General features: G+C 40.9%; 2 protein-coding genes across 7 annotated transcripts; one reads left to right on the top strand and one right to left on the bottom strand.

Moving 5' to 3' along the window:
• Positions 1-93: 93 nt before the first annotated feature.
• Positions 94-14,406, top strand: galnt3 (UDP-N-acetyl-alpha-D-galactosamine:polypeptide N-acetylgalactosaminyltransferase 3 (GalNAc-T3)). 5 transcript variants are annotated; one of them, XR_013304565.1, is made up of 15 exons: positions 94-270; positions 355-643; positions 1,724-2,264; positions 2,967-3,139; positions 4,187-4,336; positions 4,406-4,640; positions 4,719-4,836; positions 5,655-5,855; positions 6,373-6,504; positions 6,703-6,804; positions 6,889-7,041; positions 7,123-7,246; positions 8,281-8,374; positions 12,654-13,006; positions 13,070-13,521. XR_013304565.1 is itself a non-coding variant. In XM_077616766.1 (13 exons), the coding sequence occupies exons 4-13, from the start codon at positions 1,768-1,770 to the stop codon at positions 7,231-7,233; spliced, it is 1,872 nt and encodes a 623-aa protein (XP_077472892.1). In that variant the 5' UTR covers positions 96-270; positions 355-462; positions 539-643; positions 1,724-1,767; the 3' UTR covers positions 7,234-8,092. The 5 variants fall into 5 exon arrangements, 2 of the variants coding, with proteins under 2 accessions (XP_077472892.1, XP_077472893.1); XR_013304566.1 differs by lacking the exons at positions 12,654-13,006; positions 13,070-13,521 and adding an exon at positions 13,724-14,406; XR_013304564.1 differs by having other exon boundaries at positions 12,654-13,521.
• On the bottom strand, positions 8,693-25,042 carry csrnp3 (cysteine-serine-rich nuclear protein 3). 2 transcript variants are annotated; one of them, XM_077616769.1, is made up of 6 exons: positions 24,646-25,042; positions 24,036-24,076; positions 14,966-15,134; positions 12,821-13,080; positions 12,435-12,731; positions 8,693-11,827 (listed from the first exon to the last, which is right to left on the bottom strand). In XM_077616769.1, exons 3-6 carry the CDS (start codon positions 15,126-15,128, stop codon positions 10,829-10,831), a joined length of 1,719 nt encoding a protein of 572 aa, XP_077472895.1. In that variant the 5' UTR covers positions 15,129-15,134; positions 24,036-24,076; positions 24,646-25,042; the 3' UTR covers positions 8,693-10,828. The 2 variants fall into 2 exon arrangements, with proteins under 2 accessions (XP_077472895.1, XP_077472894.1); XM_077616768.1 differs by lacking the exons at positions 24,036-24,076; positions 24,646-25,042 and adding an exon at positions 17,532-17,959.
• Between the last annotated feature and the right edge of the window lie 145 nt (positions 25,043-25,187).

Below are 25,187 nucleotides of genomic sequence, written 5' to 3' on the forward strand. Positions count from 1 at the left end.
GCTCCATCTGCCGGGTACGTGTTAGGAGGTGATAACCAAAATCTGCATCATCACATTGCCTTTGCGAGTTATTTGTTTCAACTTTTGGCAACATTTCCTGAGAGGGCTCGATTGGATGCGGTGCAGGATAAAGCGCGTTCCTATCCCGTGGGTATCCCGGCAACTGTGCGGATGAATGGGGCTCTTGAACAAACCCCACTGCTTCTTAGATTCATTCATCGTGAGAGACTACACAAGAACGCTCGTGTTAGGATCCCAAGAAGAAAAGTCGTATGTTTTATCTTATAACATTTCTTTGAAATTCAGTTTTCCTGATATACAAGACCCGATGATGTTTCTGTTTCCTTTTTGCAGCCATGGAGTTTGACACGCACGGCTCGGCTCTACGCATGCGCGTAAATTGGTCCCCGCCTTCTACCTGAGAACGGCGCACCTGGGGCCATCGAGACGGAAGTTTTGTAGGTACAAATCTTTTTTCCTGATTTCTCTGGGCTTCCCACGATAAACATCAACGTTTCCTCGACATCGGTGCGGCTAGGAGAGCGTTGCCCGATCGGAAGGAGACATGAATTTGGTCCCCTTGGTTTTGCTGGAATCGATTTTGGAGCAACTTTTTATTGAACGCCTGCTATACTGACTCATGGTAAGTTTTTCTTCTGTGACGGAATCCTCAGCATTGGGGTTGACTGATTGATGACATATTTATGCTCTTTGTGATTGATTATGTGTTTAAGATCATTCACTGCCATTAACAGAAATAGACATCTGAACTGCAATGATCTTGCTTTACTGCCATTGACGGACGTGGACGTCCAATCTGTGATTATTTCAAGGCTTTCCTTGTGGGAATGGACTAGATGTCAATGGCAGTGAATGGGTTATTACCATTACTTGTGCATTAGTCATTGAGTTCATTGTGCATTTAACATATAAATGGATGGCAATTGTGAGGTTGTCTCTTATTTCTCTTTTCACCACAACAGTGATTTTTTTTGGCACTGGCTCCTTAGCCGGTAACCGGTCAAATAGTCCCAGGGGCTATTTAGCCGGTAACCTATTATTTAACATTGAATGAATAGGGGATTTTCTAAACCATTCAACCAATCTTTTTGAAATTTGATGTGTTATTGCCAATTGATAGATTTTAACATTAGGTGAATAGGGATTTAATCACTATTATTTAGACGGTGGCTCCGTAGCCGTAGTTTCTTACTATTTACCCCACACAGAATTCTTACCGGCTAAATATGGGGCCATATAGGCTATTTGACCAGTTACCGGTTAAGGAGTCACTGCCGATTTTTTTTTAAATTCAACCCCATTGTCTTGTAATAAGTGTATTTTATGAAATTACAAAAGGCAAGCATTGATGCAAAGCCCACATTTTACCTCATGAGCTGACTGCAAGCAGTCTGTGCCCCCAAACATATTCTTTTGTGTGTATTTTAAATGTATCCCCCCAAAACACAGTTTTTGCAAAAGGAGGTAATATATACTCAATTTTGTGTGGGTTAGTTTTATTTTTTATTTTTGCAATATATTACATATTTCTCTCAGAAATTTCAATCACTTGCATTACTTCAAAATGAAAAAGTAATAAGTTATATTACTAGTTTCTTTTTTAAATGTTGTTCTTTTTTGGCATTTGAGTCTAATATGTTGTCCAACCAAAACGTGACACCGATTTTGACACTGCTTCTTTATCAATGTTTATGTACAACAGTTCACATTGCCACCTAGAACCTCCCGGCTCTTCATCTAAGAAGAATGACATATTTGCGTCGAGTGCTCCGACGACGACTGCACCCACTTAAACTGGCCCTGGTGGCTGTGGCCTTTGTCGCATTCTTGTTTATCATACAATGGGAAGTGGAAAACCAGAGTCCACAGAAGGACCCATGGTTACAGGAGATAAAACAGAAGCGCGATTCCATGCTGGGCTTGATGATGGGAGCAGTTAATAACTTCAGGGACGCCATGCCAAAGATGCAGATTAAAGCTCCGGTACATCAGAGGCACAGTGCAAACAGTGTGTCCTGTTTGTCGGGTCACTACACAGCTGCAGAGCTCAAGCCCATCTTGGAGAGGCCTCCCCAGGACCCGCTGGCTCCCGGGGCCGCCGGCAAGCCTTTCCACACCAACAACCTGAGTGCCGCAGAACAGAAGGAAAAGGAGACGGGCGAGCTGAAGCACTGCTTCAATCTGTATGCCAGTGACCGCATCTCGCTGAGCCGAGACTTGGGCGCAGACACAAGACCACCGGAGTACGTTTGCCTGCGCGCTCGTCATCCTGTTCACACAAAAGACTTTGTGTTTACCTAGATCTTAAATTCAATATGGTGTCGGTGATCTTTGTGCAAACTAAATGGTGCTTGCTCCTTTCCCAAATAATTATTCAGCACTAAAGCTACATTCACACCTGTGCCATCGTCAAATAATCTGATAATGGTAATAAAAAAATATTAACCAAGCACAAGGAAAAAAGTCCACAGACTACTTGTGCCATCCGATCGTGATAAGCCCAAAGACATTTTGTGTCATGTGGTTAAAATATGAACACATAGTATCTATTGTGGCCTTCATGACCTAAAGTGTCATGTCCACATCTGTGGATACCAGGTCTTTTTTTTCCCCTTTCATTTTTTATTTGTGGAAAATAAACACTTGGAATAGGGATAACTTGATATTGCCACTCTAGCGTTTCAACTAACTTATTCAGTTGAGGTAAAACTAAAACTTGCTCAGCTCCTTGCAACATGTAAATTGGGATGAAAGAACAATATCTTCTCTTATCTTATCTGTGGAGTCAGACAGAAACCACAAAGATAACTTCTTTCACAAAGACTTAACACCCTTAGCCAGTTGCTGTGGCAAACACAGGGCAAAGGCACTACCATTTGGCAAATTCCAGCAGAAATCCTCCTGCACCTCTTGGGACAGATAGATCTTTGTGCTTCTTTCTCCAGATGTATCGAGCAAACCTTCAAGCGATGTCCTCCCTTGCCAACCACCAGCGTGATAATTGTGTTTCACAACGAGGCCTGGAGTACCCTGTTAAGGACAGTGCGCAGCGTCCTGCATACATCCCCCGCAATCCTCCTCAAGGAGATTATCTTGGTGGATGACGCTAGTGTTGATGGTAAACGGGCCAATTATTTTGTTTTTTTTTACTGGGTTTGATTTCACATGGCGCTGTATAGAGGAAGCCCCTTTCCCCTTTTGTTGATCAAGGAAGAGGGGGTTGCTAGTGATTACTTTCTTAAGGGGCCTTCACAGTTGGAGCTAAGAATTGACCCTTGGAAACAGCTCAGTGGAGGGAGGTAACAAAATCCTGTGGGAGAGTTCAGCCAATCCTGAGTGTTTGTTAGCTTCTGTTACTTCTAGGGGGCCGGCCACAGGTGGTGCCCGGATATGCAAAGGCTTTACTTTGTAGAAAGTGGTTTGACCAAATTGCGTACAACGTTGAGGATTAACAGAAAAAAAGCTCTTTTATTCTGGGTAAATCAAGCATGCCAAGAATTGTGATTTTTAGCCAATCAACATCTTGACATTCTCTCCGCCTTTGTATGCATTCGTCAGCCATTCCATTGAAACTGGAGCAATGTGCTTTTAAAACTGCATCAACATTGTCATCTAAATTAGAATGGGGAATGGAGTCGGATTTTATGCCTTTTACAAATGTAAAGAAATTCGGGATCAGAAATCTAAGGAATCCAATATATTCTGGTTTCTGTCCCTTCAAGACCAGTTCTCAAACACAATAGCATTTTTTTTTTTTTTTTTTTGGTATGGGTTTTTGTGGTACAGCAACCAACAAAGGCTGGACTTCGAAAGAGAGAGGCATGTTTGTCTTTCAATTTATCAATCATACTTTTTTTTCCATGGCCCACAGTACGTATAATGAAAATACTTGCACCGGTTGTACATGTTTACCTTGAATCTTTCAAAGTACACACCATTTACTAGGCAAACACTTCAACATAGGAATACTATGTAAGTATTTTAAATAAAACTGATGCCTGATCCGTATTTTAATCCTTTATGGAAATAATTGGCCGCAACACCCTGCTGCTCAGGTTATTACATGCCATTCTGTCCTTTTGTCACTGTATGGGTGGTGTCTGTTTCACCTGTATAACCTGTAAAACTTTCATTTCTCGTTTTGAACTTGAATTTTGCCTTGCAGATGTGCTGAAGGACCAGCTGGATGAATATATAAAAGCACTGAGTATCGTTCGGGTCGTTCGGCAGGCGGAGAGGAAAGGCCTTATTACCGCTCGATTACTGGGCGCGTCGGTGGCCACTGGTGACACGCTTACCTTTCTGGATGCCCATTGTGAGTTCTCGCATACCACCGAGACATACGAAGGTCATCCCTGATGCATTTGTTTACTTTCGTTCACAGGCGAATGCTTTAATGGCTGGCTAGAGCCGCTGCTCGCCAGGATAGCGGAGAACTCAACCGCTGTGGTCAGTCCTGACATCTCGACCATTGATCTCAACACCTTTGAGTTCATGAAGCCATCCCCATACGGTCAGAACCACAACCGGGGTAATTTTGATTGGAGCCTGTCCTTCGGGTGGGAGAGTATTCCGGAGCATGAAAAAAAAAGGAGGGAGGATGAAACAGATCCAATAAAGTAAGAAAAGCGCCCTCACTATATTGGCTTTTTGAAATATTTGCTTTTTGTGTGTGTGTAAATTGAAATGTTGTTTAGGACTCCCACGTTTGCCGGCGGACTCTTCTCCATCTCGAAAGCATATTTCTACTACATCGGAAGCTATGATGAGGAAATGGAAATATGGGGTGGTGAGAATATTGAGATGTCATTTAGGGTAAGAATTTTCTATCCTACAAATGCCTCTTTGCCGGTTGTTCAGTCACACTTTTCTTTTTTTCCACCCTAAATGGCATTCCCAAACTTTCCAAAGGCCCTCATTATGGTGCCACGTTCAAAAGGGTGACGCTTACAGGCACATTATCAAGTCATAAGTCAAATTGTGGGGCAGGTCATTCATGATTGCATTCTGTCTAACTGCTGTAATATTAAAGCTCAATGTGTCATGCATACCACTGAAAGTCTTCAGGAGAATAACTGAATTTATGGTTCTTACTGTGCCTAATATATTAAAGTTCCGTTCAATTGTATCAGAGGTGAACAATAACATGTCCTGTGTTACACAGTTTGTCCGGAAACATTTTTCATTTTTCAAAAATAAATATATAAATGAAAGTGTTTCCCCCCCCTACAGACACTTTGGCTCATTTTTCTCTGACCAATGTAAGCGAAGACATTTATATTGCAGGAAGTTTCTGATCCCAAGTGTGTAAACTTTGTTGTGGTTGCAAAATTCCAGCACCAACAGACCCTGCATTCGTATACCTAAAAATGTTCCAGATAACAAATATAAGAAGTCAGTATAACACATCATACTTGATCTCGGTTTTCCATCAATCTGAAATCCCCAAAAATACAAGTGTTAAAATACTTTTTGGGAATCAAACAGTTTTTGAGCACTTGAGCCTTCTATTCTATCCTATTTTAATTTTAGTCAGGGTGGTGATATTTCGAGTGCTGGATATTAAAAAAAAAGGAAAGGCATTGTTTCAGTATATTCTAGAAACAAGAATTGAGGTGTCTCTGAACCTGCAGGTATGGCAGTGTGGCGGCCAGCTGGAGATCATCCCGTGCTCAGTGGTGGGCCACGTTTTTCGCACCAAGAGCCCCCATACCTTTCCCAAGGGAACGCAGGTGATCACACGGAACCAGGTCCGACTGGCCGAGGTCTGGATGGACGAGTACAAGGACATCTTCTACCGTCGTAACCAGCAAGCCGGGAAGATGGCCAAAGATGTATGCACTACCAGTCCTTGCTTTAAAAATCTATATGCTTTAAGACATGGGTGTGGGCAAAGCGGTCTTCGAGGGCCGCTGTGGGTACAGGTTTTTGTTACAACTGATCCAACAGGTTTCTGCTAAAAAAAAAAGAAGCGCCTGACTGCAATCAACTGATTTCAGTTGTAACATACCGGACTGGTGGAAAGGTTTCCTCTTTATGGGTTGAAAAGAAAACTTGCCCACACTGCGGCCCTTTGTGGAATAGTTTGCCCATCCCTGTTTGTCTTAATACCTGATTTTAAAAAGTTTTTGAAAGTTTAGTTACCAATCACCCATCTTATTCTCAAACTAAGTTTTTGTTACATAGTCAAGTACAGTTTAAATAAGTGATAATCATACCTTGTCATACAAAGTACAGAAATCCATCTCAAGCCTAGAAAGTGCTTTGTTGAAAGCAGACATTTTCTTAACTTTGTTTATATTGGATATCGGTGCAGGTGCTCTTATTTCACCCCTCTCTCCCCCCCTACAGCAAACATTCGGGGACATCTCAAAGCGTGTTAACCTCCGCGAGCGCCTGCAGTGCAAGAACTTCTCCTGGTATTTGAAGAACATCTATCCAGAGATGTACGTGCCTGATATGAAGCCTGTGCGCTTCGGCGCGGTAAGTTTAAGCACCGAAACCCCACACAACTTAAATCCTCCGAGCTCAATGGACCCACTGCTAGTTTCTCCTCGGGACCTCCAGCAGGTCCGGAGAGCTTCCAATTTGACGCCGCTGACTCTCTCCAGACACTGGAGTTGTTTAAACAGCTTGCTCGGTTTGTTAGCTTTTCATTTTGAGTCCTCTTTTTGTGTTTAGGTGAAGAATGTGGGCAAGGACTGGTGTCTGGATGCGGGAGAGAACAATGACGGTGGCAAACAACTGATCATGTACCCTTGCCATGGATTGGGAGGGAACCAGGTTTGTGGGAAAAATGCCTTAATGTCGCCAAAAATTAAAACTCCATTAATTTTTTTCCCCTCTCATCTTTGCGTCCAACCGTAGTATTTTGAGTTGTCCACTCAACACGAAATTCGACACAACATTCAAAAGGAGCTGTGCTTGCATGGAACGGAAGGGGCCGTCAAGCTGGAGGCTTGCCAATATAAAGGCATGAATACAGTAGTGGGTGTGCAGCAAAAGTGGCAGCTCAAGGATGTAAGTCTCCCCTTGCATTTTTTTCCAATTCCAGAGACTTTGATTGCAGGGAAATGTACTTTTTTTTGTTTCTCCAACTAGAACCTGTTCTACTTGCCCACACTGAACATGTGTCTGAGCGCCCGTTTTGAACATCCCGGTCTGGCTCCATGCGAACCATTGGACAAATACCAGCTTTGGTCCTTCACCTGAATGGTAACATCTGGTGTGTCATTTTTTTATAGTCATGACTGCGAGGAGTTTTAATTTATTTTTTTAACACACAAACGAAACTGTTGCTGCTTCAATGTGTGAAAGTTGGGAGAAAGCACGGTGGGCCTACTGCGGGGAAGAAACCTTTGACGGGTCACTCCCCCCAGCTCACAATGTGAATTCAAAGATGCTTGGAATAATGAAGGTTCGCTATGCTGATGAGAGCCTCGTTTTGTGTTTGAGATCAAATATTTGGTTTAAAGTATCGGGACTATTGCCACTCAATTTAAAGTGTACATTTTTCTCAAATGTCTTGGTAAGAAGAAAAAAAACATCCCCAAGTATGTGTTTTCCCGAGACTTTTGTCCTTGTGTACTATTACTTCTTATGGTAAAATGTAATGTGCTACATTGCACATATGAAGCCAACACTGAATTAAATATCTAGCTATAAAAAAACAGTTAATGCACCAAAGAGACCACAATGAGCGCTGCCTTAAAGAATATATTTTTATACAACTTTCATCCTGTGCCTTAGATATCATTTTATTCGATGGGAGTTGGTAGAAAGTGATCTATTGTGTGTGGAGAATACTGTTGCGGTTCATCACTGTCTTTATTTTCTTGGTATTTGATCTACGTTAGTACTTGATTCTGGACCAACCTGATGCACTGTCCCATGTTTAGCTGGAAAAGGTTTGTTTTGGTGGCACATTCTAAATGCCAACACACTAATGTAAAAGAGGCCAAAGCCCAAACCTGGTGTCTGAAATACTGCAAACTTTAATAGCATCATTGTATAATTTCATGTGAACATGAGAACTTGAGTAATAATAAATATGTGCAGTCATTTATCAGAAGCCCCGAAAGCATTAGTAGTGAGTTTCCGTCTAAACAGATTTGGCCGTCATTGCCAGCCAATGACGTAATCCTCTGATTCAAAAAGATGACCCGGCTAACTTATTTTGTAGATCTCTGATAGATTAATTATAAAAATAATCAAGGTATTCCTTAATTGGTTTTAATCATATTCTCCATTTTTCCTTAGGTTTTGAATGAAAGCACATTTTGATTTGCTACCTTTTGAATGCAAACATGAGTCAAAATTGATCCACATGAATTTTCTGCTCTTGCATGGATGGGTAAGTGTTAAGATGAGATATTCTTGAAATATCTTCTTTTTAAACAATTACACGGCCTAATATGGAGTAAATATTTTCGTTTTGTTGTACACAAATCATATTTATTAAGTCAAGGCCAACCAAATATTTTCTCTTTACTTATCAAAACAGTGGAAATTAGAGATTTATGCCATTTCCCTCTGCTTTTGCCCATGTTTGCGTCTTTTCCTTTTCCAATTTAGGGTGATTTTATAGTTTGTTTTTGTAAAATGAAACAAAAATATGAACCAGACAATATGGTCACCGGAGGGCGCCATCTATTCACAAATGACACCCACATTGCTTTGAAACGTCATGAAGACCAAATGACATTTATTTCAAACCTATCTAAAAATGAAAACTAAGCAAATCCTATCTACAAATAATCAAACACATAGAAAAAAAATCACCTTGTGCAAAACATGTGCATTTCACAAAATACAACAAAAAAAGAGGCACATGAAGCTTTACAACTCACAGTCAGCATTTAAAAAATAAGCAATTTTAAAATACTGAAGCAAAGTATTTATTACTGACCACAATAAATTCACGTTAATATATCATTCATAAATACTGGGGGTGGGGGAAAATGACTGGATGCAACATCATAGTGTCTCACCTTCTCACTGTACTGAATACTTTGGCAAAATCAGTACTAAAAGAGTTTTGTTCAGTCCCTCCATTGCCTGAAGCAGTCCGTGCGCAAGCACACATACAAGGTCCAACTACTCAACACAACCATTAAAAAGAAAAAAGAAAAAAAGATGTATTAGGAATTAAGTATTTATATTTCCTTAGCGATTTTTTTAAGTGCTTATTTTTCAGTTTCTCTCATTTTCAATGACTAGTATGATCATCTAAATATCAAGGTATGATTGTCATCCATTTGTTTATGTAATTGCAAATGGAGAGGAAGAAATGTAGTGTTAAGCCATAAAAGATACAAAAACAATTAATGGACCTTTAATACGTGAGTATTACACGCATCAACCTCATTTAGTGGCTCCACATAAGTAAACCACAGTTAGTAAAAATAAATAAAAAACAGACAGGAATGTTGTTTGAACTTAGCTCAAGTCAGTAAAATAACTGATAATACAAAAATAAAAAATATAAACATTCCATTAATTTCAGTACGGTTTGTATTTACTTTGTTTTCAGTAGGAATTTAAGTTTGAGCTCATCGGAGACATTTCAAAGTGCTATTTAATTAATATCCCTGTATTAATCAGACCTTCTAATATGGCAAATTGTTTTCCACCGTTCAAGTATCGCTTCAAGAGAAAAAAAAAATAAACACCAAAAACCACAGCATCCAATGGACCACCAGTACTTCAGTCCCAAAGGTTAAAATCGGACAATTTAGAACTCTGGCTTTTTCATGCTTTATAAGACATTAAAAAAAAGCATATGTAAGGGGGGAAATAAAACAAGCGCACATTTTTGTTTGTATAAAACAATATCTTTTTGTTCCCCTTAAATACTGCTGCAATTCCCAAAAGAGCATGCCGATTATCAAAACATTTACAATATATACTGTACGTATACAATAATAAATAAACTTAACGAAGATTCTTTTTGGACACATTTTGACACATAGGATAGACATATAAAAATTCCATCTACAGTACAATATTTGATCCAAACTAGAACTTTACATCTGAGAGTACCAGATAACATATCACGGGGTGACATAATTGAGCTTTGAAGCGAATGAATGTTATTAAATATGAGACCTAGGAAACATTCCTATGATGAAACCCGTGACCTCAGTGATGAAAATGTGCCACGGTGCTATGAACTGCTTTGAAATTGGACATCACGTAATGCGAAAGGCCATGGATTGTATGTACTCCCTAAAAAAATGCAACAAAACAAACTGGTAAAGAAGTCTGTGTAGCGTCTCAGTCATTCAAATATTATGCTAAGGCTGAATCGAGGCAAAGAAATGTTTGTTTTCTGTTAAAACATTTCACTTTTAATCAAACGGCTTCTGTAGGTTCTACTTTTTAATTCTTTTTATCCTTATACTAGTTGTAATGGAGTTCATATCAGTATTATAAATAGAGATGGCGATAAGTAGTGTAATAGTAATACTATTTGGTGTTTTGAAAACAGCAGAAAACTCAAAATGAATACTGTAGTCTTAGGCAGGTAGTGGAGGTAGAGCAGATACTAAGTGCTACTATACATGCTCCCCCTTGTGTGTTCCAGTTTAGCGTTTAACTCCTCGTGTCTTTGTAGATGCTTTATTTAGTTTGACACAGACGACTTTTTTTTACGCCTCATTCAAACCAATCGCAATCCTGATTCTGAAAGCCATCCTCAAGAGTACGGCTCTGAAATTTGGAAACTGAAAAAACTAGTAACAATTTAAATTCCATTGCCTCGGCACGACCTTGGTCCGAACGAGTCTAGATACAAATGCAGCCACTTCTACACAGCTGGTAAAGAAAGATTCTTGGTACTCTTTGCGAGTAAGTTCAGGTCTGGGTGCCCGTTAATATTGGACTGGGGCGGCGGTGGCTCGGCCGTCGTACATGAACTGTGAGTGTTGAATGGAGCCAGGCTGTTATTATTCAGGTAGTTGTGATACTGGTTCTCAGGCGGATCCACAAAGTCAGTTTTGGAGAGCAGCTGTTTGTCGTTGTCGTAGTGGTTTAGAGGCGCCTGGTGCGCATTACCGCCTAAATGAAAATTCCTCGGGTATTGTTCCTCCGGCTGATTTGGGAAGCCTCCCTGGGTTTGGCTGCCGCCGATTGTTTCTTGGAATGCTAAGGCTTCCCCGTAGGGTTCGCCAGATTGGCCAGCCGGACCTCCGGAATTCCCGAGTTGGTAGTAATCGGCCGAGGGGGAGTTCATTAAATACGCGTTCCCGTTGACGTGGTTTTCGTCGTCCCCGTAGCACAGCACCGAGGCCAAGGGGACCACGTCGGCGTGACACGAGTTCTCTGGCCTGTCTTCGTCTTCGCCCTCCTCCGAATCACTGTTGGCTAAACTCTGAGTGCTGGAGTCCGAAAGCCCGCTGAAAATGCTGCTGCTATCCTCATCATCATCATTTTCCTCATCCTCGTCGTCTTCCTCCTCCTCCTCCTCGTCTTCCTCGTCATCCTCTTCTTCTTCCTCCTCCTCCAAGGCTTCGTCCATCTCGCTGGCCGTCTGCAGGTGCACGCCGGCGCTTTGCGGAACATTTTCCAGCAAAGCGTAGTCCAACCTGTGCTGCGGCTGAACCATAGGACTCGAGCTGACTGCGTCGTTGCCGTGGTAACCGTTGGTGGGGGAAGCTTGTTCCTGCTCGCGACTCTTCTCTAGCTCCAGCTTCATTATTGTGTGCAGGAAATGGGTCCGAACGCGGATGGGGTTGAACTCTACTCTCCCACTCGAATTGCTGCAGCCTTCTTTTGTGCATCCGCATGGAAATGACATGCGGTCCACCTAGACGAAACAAAGCATTTCTTGTCATGGCCTGCAGAGTGTGATCATTATATATGAATTTAAACACCCACTATCACATCAGGTTGTGCTTTACCACATTTGATAGATTGGACTCACTGAGCCATACATAACCTGTAGTCTTTTTCTTTGTAAAATAAACCAAAACAGCGTTATCCTATTTCAGAGTCAGTTACCAGAAGTGTTGTAGGTAAAAGTAGGCTTTATCGCGTGCTGAGCTCTCATCGGTTTAATTTCATTGCTGCGGCGGCCAGCCTTTTAGTTGTTTCTTTCCAAGAAATTCAAGCGTATAAATCGGAAAAGAGGTTAACACATATTCTGTTGGAGGAAATAAACAATCCCAGACTTTGACTACATTATCAGTTTCAACTATGCAGAGGAAAACTGAGATAAATATTTTTTTTATTGCACAAATTACATAGTCATGGATCTGTGTGTCTTATTGATTTATTTTCGAATACTATGACAGCATGATGTTGTTTAATTTGTGTGTAAAAATCTGTGATAGTGGGACCTTGAAAGTTAAAAATGGTGTGGTTTAGCTCAGTAAATGTTGGCAATTTCTAAATTAGGCATAAGTCTTTCTTACCTGGCACTTGATGCCCGCATTGCTGCAGGCGCAGGTCTCCGGCTCACAAAACACTCTGCAGTCGCACCCGCAATCCTCTCTGGACATACGAATGGCACGAAGCTCATGCTTCTCTTCTACATCAATCTTCTTAACCCCCGATGTACGAAGCAGGGCCCGACGCTTTTTAGTGGTAAGCGGCTGCAGAAAAAAGTAATCGTCCACCTCTGTGTTGTCCAGGTCTATATCGTCGTCGGAAATATCTTCAGCCGTCAGAGCGTTGGCCTCTTCGGACTCGACTGTTCCGTTCTTGGTCAACTAGAAAGCGGGAGAGCTCATTGAAAATAGCTTGAAAACATTTTTTAGACTCCCAAGCAGCCAAATAAGAACAAAGTGTTATGTTTTACCTTGAGTTTGATGGAGTTGAGTTTCTCCTCCTTGAGATGGTCCCTTAACATGTCCCTGTGTATCCTCTCTTGCTCCATGGCAAACTCCCCGAGGGAATACTGCCTGACCCAGCTATGCCTGTTAGACATACCCAATGTACTGCCGCCCTGGCTGGGCACGCTGGTGAAACCCTGTCTTCTGCTGAAGTAATACACCGTCACCTTTTCAAAGTGCACCCTTCTCGTGCACAGACGCTTCTCTCTTTTCAGGATGGAGCCGGCTGTGGGGGAGAGCACGGGGATAAAATCGTGTCGCTATAAAGGCCTGCACAGCATTTCCATTGACAGCATAGATAACACATGTAATAATAGATACACTTATGAATAGGCATCACTAGATACATACTGGGAAATACTAACTGTTACTGTTGGATTAACACTGGGAATAATAGGGTGACAATTCATGAATTCCCACAGGTCATATTCTTAACACTGAGGTCCCCACGACCTGCTTGGCCCCCCTGTCAAATCTTTCATGTTATCTCGTGTTCTTTCCTATCGGAAGAGTTTTTTTCCTGCTGGTTTATAGTAGAACCCATAAAAGGAGTTTACCAAACTCGTCGTCGGATATTTAAACTGTTCTTCCAGCATTAATTTGCATTTGGATACATTGTGAAAATTTAGTTTGGGTATGTGATAAACAATAAAATGTGACGTTTGAATTGCTTGTGTACAAATAACTGCGTCTGTCAAGCAACGTGTTCACCAAACAAGTGCGAATTCAAACAAACAAGTGAATGTTCTTGTCCAAATATTAATGCAAGTCAGACCTATCAGTAGTATTTGGGGTGGGCTGAAGTCTCAAGATGAATGAATTTACTGAGCCTAGATTTTTTTTTTTTTTTAACTCCTTTTTATCTGTAGCTTTGAAGATGTTCCACTGCTGAGGGAGAAGAATGGAAACAGTACAGTATACCACAAAATCCCCCAGTTGGAGAGTACCGCGTTAAAAACCTTTGCATGGAAGAACAACCCTCCGAACGAGAAGAAATCTAATGCCATTGAGCTTGTATTAGCAGCTGCGACAAGCACGTGTAAGTGCACTTGTATGCTCACAAGCGAGTCCCTAGATCTCCCCTCCGTCATATGGTGCCGCGAGCGCACGACAATCGACAGAAGGTCAGCCTTTGCGAGCCCCCGTCCGCTCGCAGCTGTGGCCGACAGAAGCTACCGTCCGACTCCAGGGGAGCGTTTCTCTCCTTATGTTAGCACTCCCCTCATCAGCGAACCTCAGCTTTTCATTGAGAAATTTTGGCTAGTCTCCAAAGTAGTAGTCTTTCTTCCTGGCTCATGTCTATAGGGCCAACCCTTCATTTGGAATTTAATAACTCCAAGATTAGACAACACACAGAATAATTTGTGATATATTTTGTGTCTGCAATAGCGACCACCAAAAGTGATCTGCAAAACATAAGGAGATGACTGTACTGTTCAGTTAGTCTGATTTGTGTCAGGCTGGTTAACAACACTCTTCCTTGGCATGTCAAATTGTTTCCATTTTAATAACAGCTTCTTGTCAATCGCATCATCAGCTCAAACAAAGAGATACATTTTACAAGATTTAAGACCATTGCATTGTATTTATTATTTCATTGTATGAATCGTATAATTTATATATTCATACATTATATTTATATTTATATATATATATATATATATATATATATATATATATATATATATATATATATATATATATATATATATATATATATATATATATATATATATATTTCCATTTTAGGATTTTATTTCTACTATGTACTTTGAAACAGGATAACACGCTACATAGACAACTCGGCTTGACAAAACCCTTTTCTCATTCATGCTGATGCTGTTTTTCCTCACTCCGCCTTTCCAATACACCAGTAGTATGACAGCATCACTTAGTCTCTCCTCACACAGATGACTATGCATTCATATTTCAGTCATTTCTACAAAAGCCAACTCAGGCACACAAGATTAAAATAACACCATTAGGTCTATTTTTATGGATACAACCTCCTTTAATTCCTCCTCTCTAATGATAAAACAACATTCCTTCCCTCGCTCGGATGACGTGCTTTGTTAGTGTTTGTAAGTGGGTACGTGGTGAATGGCACTCACGGGTGAAAGGGCCTGAGGCGGACGGGTTGACGCTGTCGCTGCTGTCCCCGCTCTCGCTGCAGGATACCTCATCATCAGACTCCCTCAAGGAAGAGCACGGGGAGGAGGAGGCTTCCACCTCCTCGAATTTCCTCTTCAGTATTCCACTCATGGTCTGACACATCTGCACCTGAAACACAAAGACAAGGAAGAGGCCACGCATTATTTCATATCCAGTTTAGGAGGCCTCTGTAATCCTCAGTACACTCAATTAGCACACCATACAAACATGCGCCACCCTCCCCCCAAACCCCCTCTCGCCTGGCTCTCCCCCGGCAATTGATCACCTTGGCACAAAGGATCAGCGATGGCCAGCGAGACGCCGCTAATTACATTCCCCACCCAATCTAGAGGAAGTTCATTTTTGCTGGCTTCATTTAAAGGCTGGTTCGAGAAGAAAAAGGTTGGCTTTACCAACAGAATAATGTAACAGCCCTTTCTTATGAATAGAGTATATACTCAATTATAATCACATAGTCAAATTATTTGCCAAGTAATATTTCATCAATGTAAAATGGCACTTGTTCAAATGCCAATTGTATCATTTCAAAACCTCCCACCATTAATGCGACCTAAAACCTGTGCACACACTTTTCAAACTCGAAAATGGTAGTATTTACCACACATTTCACAATTACTTTTATCATCATTCTTTGCGTTAGCCCCAGATATATAAATGTTCAATTTATTTTTTATTATTTCTTGAGGCTGAAAAGTACCACCTTAGTTTCATTGAATCATAAACCTAACCAAGGGAAACAAGCCAATGTCTAAAATTTGGCATATTGACCTGATGTTAACTAACTCATAAATGGCAACCCTAATTTAATCTCCCCAAAAATTCCAATAGATAAAATTCAGCAATACAGATACGCAGAAAGAAAATAGAAAAGTAGTACTGATGTAATATCTCCTGACTTAAAGATTTGAGTTAAATAGAAACTACCTACTTTTAATCAATGTAATCCACCTCATACTGGAAGTGTGTTTACCTTACACACAAAATGGTCTTTTTGTAGTACAACCACTCTACTATTGTACATTCTTGTGTACAGCATATCCTAAATGCATATTTTATGGCTTGCTCTATTCATTGTGTGTTTTAACATGGATGGCTTGAACAAACCAGAGTTCCCAATAGCTTGGCTGTTACCCGCCTTGGCAAGCAAAACAGCAAAGACGGCCGGCATCTTCAGCGAGCCTCATTCTGTATATCTCTCTGAGCAGCTTGTGGGGGAGTTTCATTCACAAACCTCCGCCACGTTTCATCTGGGGTTCTGCTATCGAATCATTACAGATGCAAATGCTTCCTGTGAGACATTCCGCCTGGGAGAAGAGATGGAAAAAAAGGGGTGCAGCCCAGATAGGAGAACCACCATTGCCAGGAAGAGAAACCCATTGTTCCCTGAGGGTTATGATTTTTTCCCCTTTTTTGTGGGTGTACCGCAACCACCTCCAGCTTTGCAGATTAACCATCACTAGTGAAAGCGGACTTGCAAGCCACAATTTGAATGTAAATATGAGGTTCACTCAGTTGTCTGGATAAAAAAATGAATTAATCAGAGTGCATCATTGCAACTCTCAAAACGTACGTCCTTCTCATCAGTGCAATTCCCGCTTGACTTCCTTTTGTGGAAATTTCCACCAGAATTGGCGTGGGCAGCTGCCATAAGGTTCCAAATTAGACACCATTGTTAGCAACCTATGTGTGTGCTTTGGCTCTCTGCTGAGAATGCATTAGGCTTTGATATTAAAAGTGGTTTCCATGGAGATAGCAATGTTCCTCTACAACTTGTGCTTTTCCATGTGACAGTGCAATAGAGCACCCAAAGATCCACACCAATGCTGGATATATACATATATGCACACATCTGTACATACACATACACAAAGCATCCTTAGCCTTAAACTGGAGTATTCTATGAACACAATGTGGTCATGGTGAGTGAACCAAAGTCTTCCCAAACAGAGCAAATTAATCACATTTTTAATATCACAATCCCCCCCAAGTTTTGTATATATATATAAATATATATCCTCAAAAGGGTTGCAGGGGGTGCTGGAGCTAACAGCGGGCACCAGGGAGGGGCACACACCAAACTGGTGGCCAGCCAATCGCAGGGCACAAGGAGACAGGCAACTATTCACGCTCACATTGATACCTAGGCACAATTTAGCGTGTTCAACCAACCTACCCTAGATGAATAGTAAGTCGATTAATAAAGCTACACCACACAGAGCAATTCAAACTCATTTACTATCTATAAATTCACATCACTACAGCCAATGCCAACTGTTGTTACTCTTTATTATCATATTATACCACAAGGACAATTCCAATGAAACAAAATAGAAATGAACAGCCTCTACTTCTCTAAAATAAACAGTCATTCGTAGATATTACAAACACATTTCCGTTCTTCTCCTGATGCACAATGACAAGCACGCGCACACCAACAGCCAAACATGCATCCAGCATCACGGCAACTCCCTCTGGCGCCGGCCGGCCCTCATGGGGACCACTGACCTGCATCCGCTGACAGACTCCGACTCCTTTCACCTCTCCTCTCAGCAAGATGGCTACACAATCATTAATGCGGCAATTCACACATGATGGATGAAGAGCTTCCCATTTTGTCTCGGCCCACTGACTTGCAGCAGCCCCAGAGGTCCATGGGCATGAGGTTTAAAAAAAAAAAGAGAGAAAGGCGTGGGGGAACTGGGGGACGGGTTTGCAGACTGAGAGATGAGTCTGTCGATACTGTATGCTTTATTACAAGCCGCAATAAGACAATCTTTCACACTTAAGCTTCCTCTTTGTCATAGTGTTGCTCTCTCTGCCACACAAAGGCTCATTAGCGGCAGCCGGCTGGTAGGCAAGGAGGCTGAATGGAAGTGAGGCACAGTCAGGCTGAGAAGTCACATGGGTGGATTGTCTGAGAGCGAGTGAGCGGCAATGCAGGCGAGAGAGAGAGAGAAAGAGAGAGAGAGAGAGAGCCACCTCTCCTGCTGTCTGCAGATATTTTTACTAACATGGTAGATGGGGAAAGGGAGGGCGTGTGGGTTGAGGCTAGCAGTGGTGGTAGGGAGGGGGACATGTCAGAGAAACGGATGAGGAGGTGTATTTGGGTGAGCCAGGATAAGAGTAGGAGGGGGTTTAAAAAATAGGATATAACCATCGATTAAGAAGGAAAGAATAATAAAGCCAAGGCATGCACAAACACTTGGCAAGTACAAAATGTCATGCATGAAGTACTGATCTCACGTAAAAGATTGTTCTGTAATTTTGGATGGGGATGTACCGGAGAGAGAGTGGTTAGTGTGTCAGTCTCACAGTTCTGAGATCGAGGGTTGGATGCCCACTCCAAACCTTCTTGTTTGGCGTTTGCAGTAATATGACACATGGATATTCAAATATACATCAAATGGACAGTTTCAACATTTATAAATCTAAGTGAGATGCAGTTAAACATCATTATTGTGTTTTTCAGGCTTACCAATAATATTTGAAATCTGATTAGAATTTTTTTTTCTCCTTCAAATTTGAGAAAATGAGGTACAATTCCCTTATAATGTCTTTTGCAACCCTCATTTTGATCATTTTTGGGAAAAATTAGCATACATATTGTAGCATAACCGTCAGTTTACCATAGTCAATATGAAGTATGAGTATATGCTGCATTGTTGACAGCCTGTGATTTATCAACACAATAGTCATGTGCTTCCTGTAACAGGAAAATTAAAGCCCTGAGTGGTTTGCCTCTAGCAGATCTGAGTCATTAAAAACAATTAGGAATTCACACTGTAAAGAATGTAATATTCCCTTTAAAAGAAAAGAAAAGAAAGAAGCCTAAAATAATGGATTTCAACATGTCACATTTCATTTTTAGTCCATCTAAAGCCACAAATCAAAGTGCTGAAGGTCACTACAGGTGGGTAATGCTGCTGTTTCTGCTGATGTAAATAAGGGCATTGTGATGAAAAACCAATATTGGTTCTCATTATCTCTGCTTTTGGCCTCTCTTACTCCCCGGGGAAGCGTCAGGCTCTTTAATGGTTAAATTCTGCACAGTGCTCACCAGGCAGCCACTAACCGTGTCGGTTTGATGTGGCGCAGGTAGTGATCTTTTAGTGCTTTTTGTCAGAAAACAGCTGCCTGCTGAGGCCAGAGAGCACACTGTGGGAGCGCTGAGAGTCAAGACATACAACAAAGTCGCAGCTGGACGGATCAACAAAATTGTTTAGATAGCTCCTAATCTAACACCGAATTGTTAGTTCTTCTGTTTTGTTACATCAATCTGTTGTTTCCAAATACTTATTTCCAACTCCAGTATATTCAGGATCTGTTGTGTTTTACATAAATGCCCCCCCCTCCATGCCAGAACGTCCCCTTTTAAAATATGCAGTTTGAAAACGAGGCCAGAGGAAGTGCACCGCTGAGCGCTCCGAGATTAGACGGCTGCAACGTAAAGAGCAAAGAGCAAGCCAGGCTAATGAGAGAAGTGCAGCAGGCGAAATAAGAAGTCACTCACTGTTGTTTATCTGTTGATGGAAATCAGGACAGACTCTTTCATACAACAATATCACTGACTTCGCACACATACAAGCCTTTTTCTTTAGTTCTTTATTTTCTTCTAATGGGAATTCAGTCTAGGAAATAGTATTTCTATCAGCTCAGAAATTCTCACTGAGTGCAAGTTTTAAACAGCATAAGTAATGCAGATAAGATAACAATCAATAAGCTACTCGCCTTTTTTGAATACTAGTGTAAGGCAACAGTAAATGCTGAATCTATAGAATTCAATTTCTATTAGATCTGTCTGTGTTTTCTATTGATAGGTGCTGCCAGTTTCCTTTTAAAAATGTTTTTATGCTACCAACTATCAATTAATTGAACTTTTCCTCCTACAACAAAACATATATCAACTCCAAGCCTATTATTATCCGCTTGTCTGGTCAATTTCTTTGCAAATTGTCCCTGGGAGGAGCCGAGAGCACGTCTGTCTGTCAGAGAATAACATTTATATTCTGTCCTATTAGATAAGATGCAAACACAGGAAGGCTGCCATGCATTTGCCTCTCCACAAGCTGACCTATATTTCCTTTCTCTAAAACGACTAAGCCACATCGAAGAGGGTGATCAGATGTAAATGAGCTTTTGAGAACAAATGTGCTAGTGTCATAGAATAATATCGAGGTCATATGCAAATAGTTGGCTACCTCCCACTGAGGTGGATAAAAGGTGATTCCAAAACATGATTGGAATGCTCGTCAAACAAGCAAATAAGGATCACTTGAAATCCACACAATAGCTTGTTTAGTTTCACTCTTAATCTTTCTCATGTACATAGAAGTTTAATTCATTAACACTAGCACAGCAAAAATATTAAAAAGTAAGTTTTTCATGGAAAAAAATCCTTGGACAGAAATGTACTTCATTTAAAAAAATATGTAATACTAGAATTTAATATAATTAAACTATTTGTACTATTTTATGCTTTATTGCTCATTAACACTGTATATGTTATTTCATAACAGTTGTTCAGGCACATTTATAAAGTGCTCTCTGTCAGCAAATTGATTCTCCAAATGTTCAATACATGCCTTTAATGGAGTTCGATGCCTACAAGGTTTGTAAGACACAAAAACATCTTTAAAGGAAATCTCTTCATGATTCATCTTAATAAGCCATCTCAGCCATTGTGACTCCTTGTCAGGGAGCATTTCATGGATTGTGCCTGCAGTGGGCAAAGTTGCATCAACACAGCTTACTTAATGCTGAACAAAGGAACAGGCGAACTGACACCTGCAATTGCAACACTAAGGCTTGACGAGCTCACGTTCCTTCGTTATAATGTACTCAATTAATTGTACTTTTAGCTAGGACCACAACAAGTGAATATCTTGATTAAAAACAAATTAGAAACATGGGCTAATATAAAGACAATTATTACACTGCGTTTTGGTACTGCTGCTACCATAGGCAAAATATGAGATAATATAACAAGTTTTTAATGGGGTGAGTTATTGTGAAATTCTCACCCATAAAATGCAGCTTTTTTTTCACAGCAGAGATGCAGAAGATCATGTATTTTTCCCCCAAAAAATTTTTTTAACACATTTTAATTCCCAGACACTCGGAAAAACCAAGGGTTCGTCCCAGAATTGGAAAGACTTGAAGACAAAACCATGAAACCACAAAAGAGTTAGCCAGGGTTTGCGCTGGCCCTCATTTATCATGCATGTCGAGCTCAGCCCTAAAAGGTAGACTTGGAAGAGGCTATGGAAAGAAATAGTGACAGAAAAACGGATCAAGAGCGATACAGAGAGAGAAGGTAGGGCTCAGCTGGACTCCGCTGAGCTCAAGATGATTATATGGCAACAGATGATGTCAGTGGAACACCCCCCACACCCCACCTTAGATATTCATGAATGTTTTATTTTCTTTTTTTATAGGCTTGTTCTTAAAATAAAATGGACGGATGTTGCTGTGAGGTCAGTTCGTCTTCATCTGCATACATACGTAAACATCACATGTAAGTATGATGTCGCTTATTTGATTCATCAATGTTAGTTCATGAATGGTTCAATCTTATTTGTAAGTAGATGTGGAAAACATAATGCTTTCAAGAAAAAGTTGGATTTGAATGATCATGTTTCACTCTGATTCAATTTAGGCTGTTAGCGATTGAACAATTGCTCGCTACCTATATGGTGGATTATATCGTGGTGTTCATTTAAAAATGCAGCTTGACAGAAAAAAAATGTGAGGAGTCAGAGAACAGACATAAAGAAAATGTAAACAAAAAATTATTAAATATTGATGCTAGCTGACTATAACTGGCATTACAAAGCCATCTTAATTTATCTTAAGTACACCATGTAATGGAAAAAAAAACTTTACAGTAAAGTTATATACAAGTTTTAATCATGTTGAAGTAAGGCATTTTCTTTTATCTGTATCATATGTTTTATTTGATCTAATAATGAGGAATTCTGCACACACATTGATTTGTCAACTCACTCACACACTGGCATTGCATGCAAATTTATGCATAATTGTGTGTCACTGACAGATTTGGCCCTGCAGTGTGAAAAAGATCAAATGGCGTAAGTGTGCAAATAATGAAGCAAAGTTGTCAAACGTCATCGTTTTCAATTACGGTGGAGCTTGGTAAAAGAAAAAAGCACGTACCCATTCCCCAATTACACACAAAGGAATCCAGTTATGGAAACGCTGCGACATCTACGGATTTATGCAAATGAGGCTTCGCTTCGCATGCTCGCTGTACATTTGTTAACTGGCACTAGCCGGAGGCTGCAGACGGATCTGCTCGGCACACATTAAAAGGAGGGGTGGGGGTGCAAGTGTGCTGCTCTGCACTTGCGGACTGACTGAGGGGCTGCAAGCAACATCCCTCCTGCAGCTGCGCTTACACAAAGTGCAGGGAAACATTGATCTGCTCTTCCTCCACTCACAACAAAAAAAGGACAAGGAGCATGGTGTTGTATGATCTACACAACTAAACAGCAAAGATGACCACTGTGGCTTTGGATGAAAGCTCCAAGCGTCAGGAAATAACAGAATTTTGCTAGTTGTACAAACAAGGCGCGATCACAAGGCACCTCATGTAAAAACCAGCCCCAGTTAGACTCGTGTTTTTGATTTGCTCTAATTCTAGTCACAAGCACATGCAGCCCTAATCAGAAACCCTCAGCCATCACGTCAATCACAATGCTCGACTACATTATTCATGCCTCCATTTCTTATTTATGACTGGATTTTTCCCATGTTATCGCAGAGTTCACAAAAAGCAGGCTGGCTGGCAGAAACAGAGCTGCCAAAGCATTTCGTGGAGACGAGGAGGCTTTCATCTCACACACAGGCTGGGAAAGCTGCAGGATTGCGAGGTTCACATTCAGAAGACAAGCCTTATTATTTATATATAAACTATCACAGTGAGAATGTCAATCTCTTTTTAACAGGTGTTTAAAAAACACACACACATTCCACAACATAGTATTCAAATTTCTAATCATTTGACTATCTACACTGATTTAATACACTGTTATGTTAGTATTTCATCACTTCAGTTCATGATTAATGCACTGCGTTCTAATCACATGACTCACAGAGCAACAACAACAGAAAAAGCTACAATCCTTGCGCCAGTTGGGTTTTTAAGCTGTTATACCGTAGCAGTAGTACATAAGAATCTCGGATTGCCATTAATAATTTCCCACCATAACACAGTAGTGTCTACAAATGTAAAATCAGACAGCTTTTGCGTTAAACCAAGCAGAAGACTTTGAGTTTAATCACAGGACAGCAAAACTATTTTTTACAAATCAGTGATAGCACATTTTTTAAATAGTTTTATGGTTTGAAGGTTATATAGTTTGATTGGAGATATTTTTGTCTGTTAAACAAAATCAACCCAATTGGTGGAAGCCGTCTTTTATGCCATCTATTATGATAATAATAATAATAATAATAATAATAATAATAACAAAAATAATAATAATAATAATCATATGCTGTAGCTAAGATAATGAGTAAATATTTTTGTTAAGCTAAATTAATGTCTACTTAGGTGAGAGGAAATGTTTATATCTATGCTAAAATCATACTTTTCCAATTAAAATGTTAATTAAATGTTCAAAATAGCTTTAATAACAGATATTAATAAAACAACCGTCATGTTAAGTAGACATCGTAAATATGCGCTCATCTTATAATGCTTGGCGAACAACGCTCAGAAATGTTTTTATTCCACTGATGTTTGAATCATAACAAACCCCGTGTATGAAACTGGCCATAAATATTCTAAAGACTCCACTTTTAATGAGAGTGATATCAGAGCCGTCTCGGTGGTATAATCCGGCGAGATTGGTGCAGATGTCTGTGTTGACTTTACACTGCATCAACATCACATCATGTCATGTTACCACGGGGTCTTTTGAGGCAGCATAGCAACAGTTTTGTCTGAGTGCATGTATGGTGATCACTAGTTCAACAATGCCATCTTACCTTTAGAAATTGATATTACACTGTGCTCGCCTGCCTCTCTCCTGTGGAGAGTAAAAAGAAGAAAAAAACACCATCAGCTTCTGCAGCAAATTGCATAATGCAAAACAGAAAAAGAACTCATGCAACCTGATGTAAGAAGCCGAAATCAAAAGAAATCATGCTGGGAAACTTTGGCACCAATAAGAGAGATGATAAAAGGATGGGGGCAGATGGGGCATCCCAGAGGAGGTGGGATTTTTAGTTATCCTTCCTGCACTGCAATGGACTCTGCAGGGATCCAGACTCTCTTCAGGAAGCTGGCCTTGCAAACAGTCTTGTGTCCGACTGGTCGCAGGGTGGGTGACACACGGGCCTGCCCACCCTGGAGCTACAGGATGGAACACTGACACAAGCACTGAGCAGGAGAAGAAAAACTGATGCACTATTCAAGCAAGACAAAGAGAATGTGGCCCCAATTTGGGGGACGGAGACTGAGCAGAGTTTAAACAAAAGTCATTTTGCACACTCCATAGCAAACAATGAAAAAAGGGCCCCCCTTAGTCAATGTGTCATGCAAAAATGTAGTCAACTAACTTGAAGGCCAATTGTGCTCACACTGGTTGCCACTCACCATTCATGTCGTTGTGCAGCCAGTCAATTAAATCACCGCCCCTCCCTCACTTCCATGCAGTGTCTCGTCGAGTCCCCCCCATGCATGCAGAGTCTCCGGTGCGGTGGGATCAGTCGAACCGTGGCGGGGTTGGGGGGTCACGAGACAAGAAGAACCGGTTCGAGGGATGCACACTCCTCCGGTGGCTTTTCAGCAGCCAGCCAGCAGCATCCTTTCTTCCGGCTGCCGGGGAACAATGGTGCGGTATCGGACTGACAGGCTCCCGGGCCAACGTGACTTCCTCCGTCCAATCAGAGCTCGAACATCACCAAGCAGCAGCCGCAGAGCTTTGGAAGCGAGAATTTTTCTTTAAAAAAATATATATATATGGTAGCAGGGCTCCTGACTCTAGGCAAAGCATTGATAGAAGTAAAAAAATATCAATATTTTTCTGCATTTTTGTGCAGAACAAGTTGCATAATTCCCATGTGTTGACACGCAAAGTCTGTGGATGCAAGTGCAAAAATTGTCCCACTCTCATTATATATGTGTGTGTGTATATA

Source organism: Stigmatopora argus, chromosome 13 (genome assembly GCF_051989625.1).
Source record: "Stigmatopora argus isolate UIUO_Sarg chromosome 13, RoL_Sarg_1.0, whole genome shotgun sequence".
Taxonomy (NCBI): Eukaryota; Metazoa; Chordata; class Actinopteri; order Syngnathiformes; family Syngnathidae; genus Stigmatopora; species Stigmatopora argus.

Excerpts from the sequence above, each read along its gene's own strand:
- galnt3 (XM_077616766.1), top strand. The coding sequence starts at position 1,768 with ATGACATATTTGCGTCGAGTGCTCCGACGACGACTGCACCCACTTAAA. Across the intron at positions 2,265-2,966 it reads GCAGACACAAGACCACCGGA|ATGTATCGAGCAAACCTTCA; the intron begins GTACGTTTGCCT and ends TTCTTTCTCCAG. Across the intron at positions 6,505-6,702 it reads AGCCTGTGCGCTTCGGCGCG|GTGAAGAATGTGGGCAAGGA; the intron begins GTAAGTTTAAGC and ends TTTTGTGTTTAG.
- csrnp3 (XM_077616768.1), bottom strand. Across the intron at positions 12,732-12,820 it reads TCAACTCCATCAAACTCAAG|TTGACCAAGAACGGAACAGT; the intron begins GTAAAACATAAC and ends CCCGCTTTCTAG. Across the intron at positions 11,828-12,434 it reads ATGCGGGCATCAAGTGCCAG|GTGGACCGCATGTCATTTCC; the intron begins GTAAGAAAGACT and ends TGTTTCGTCTAG.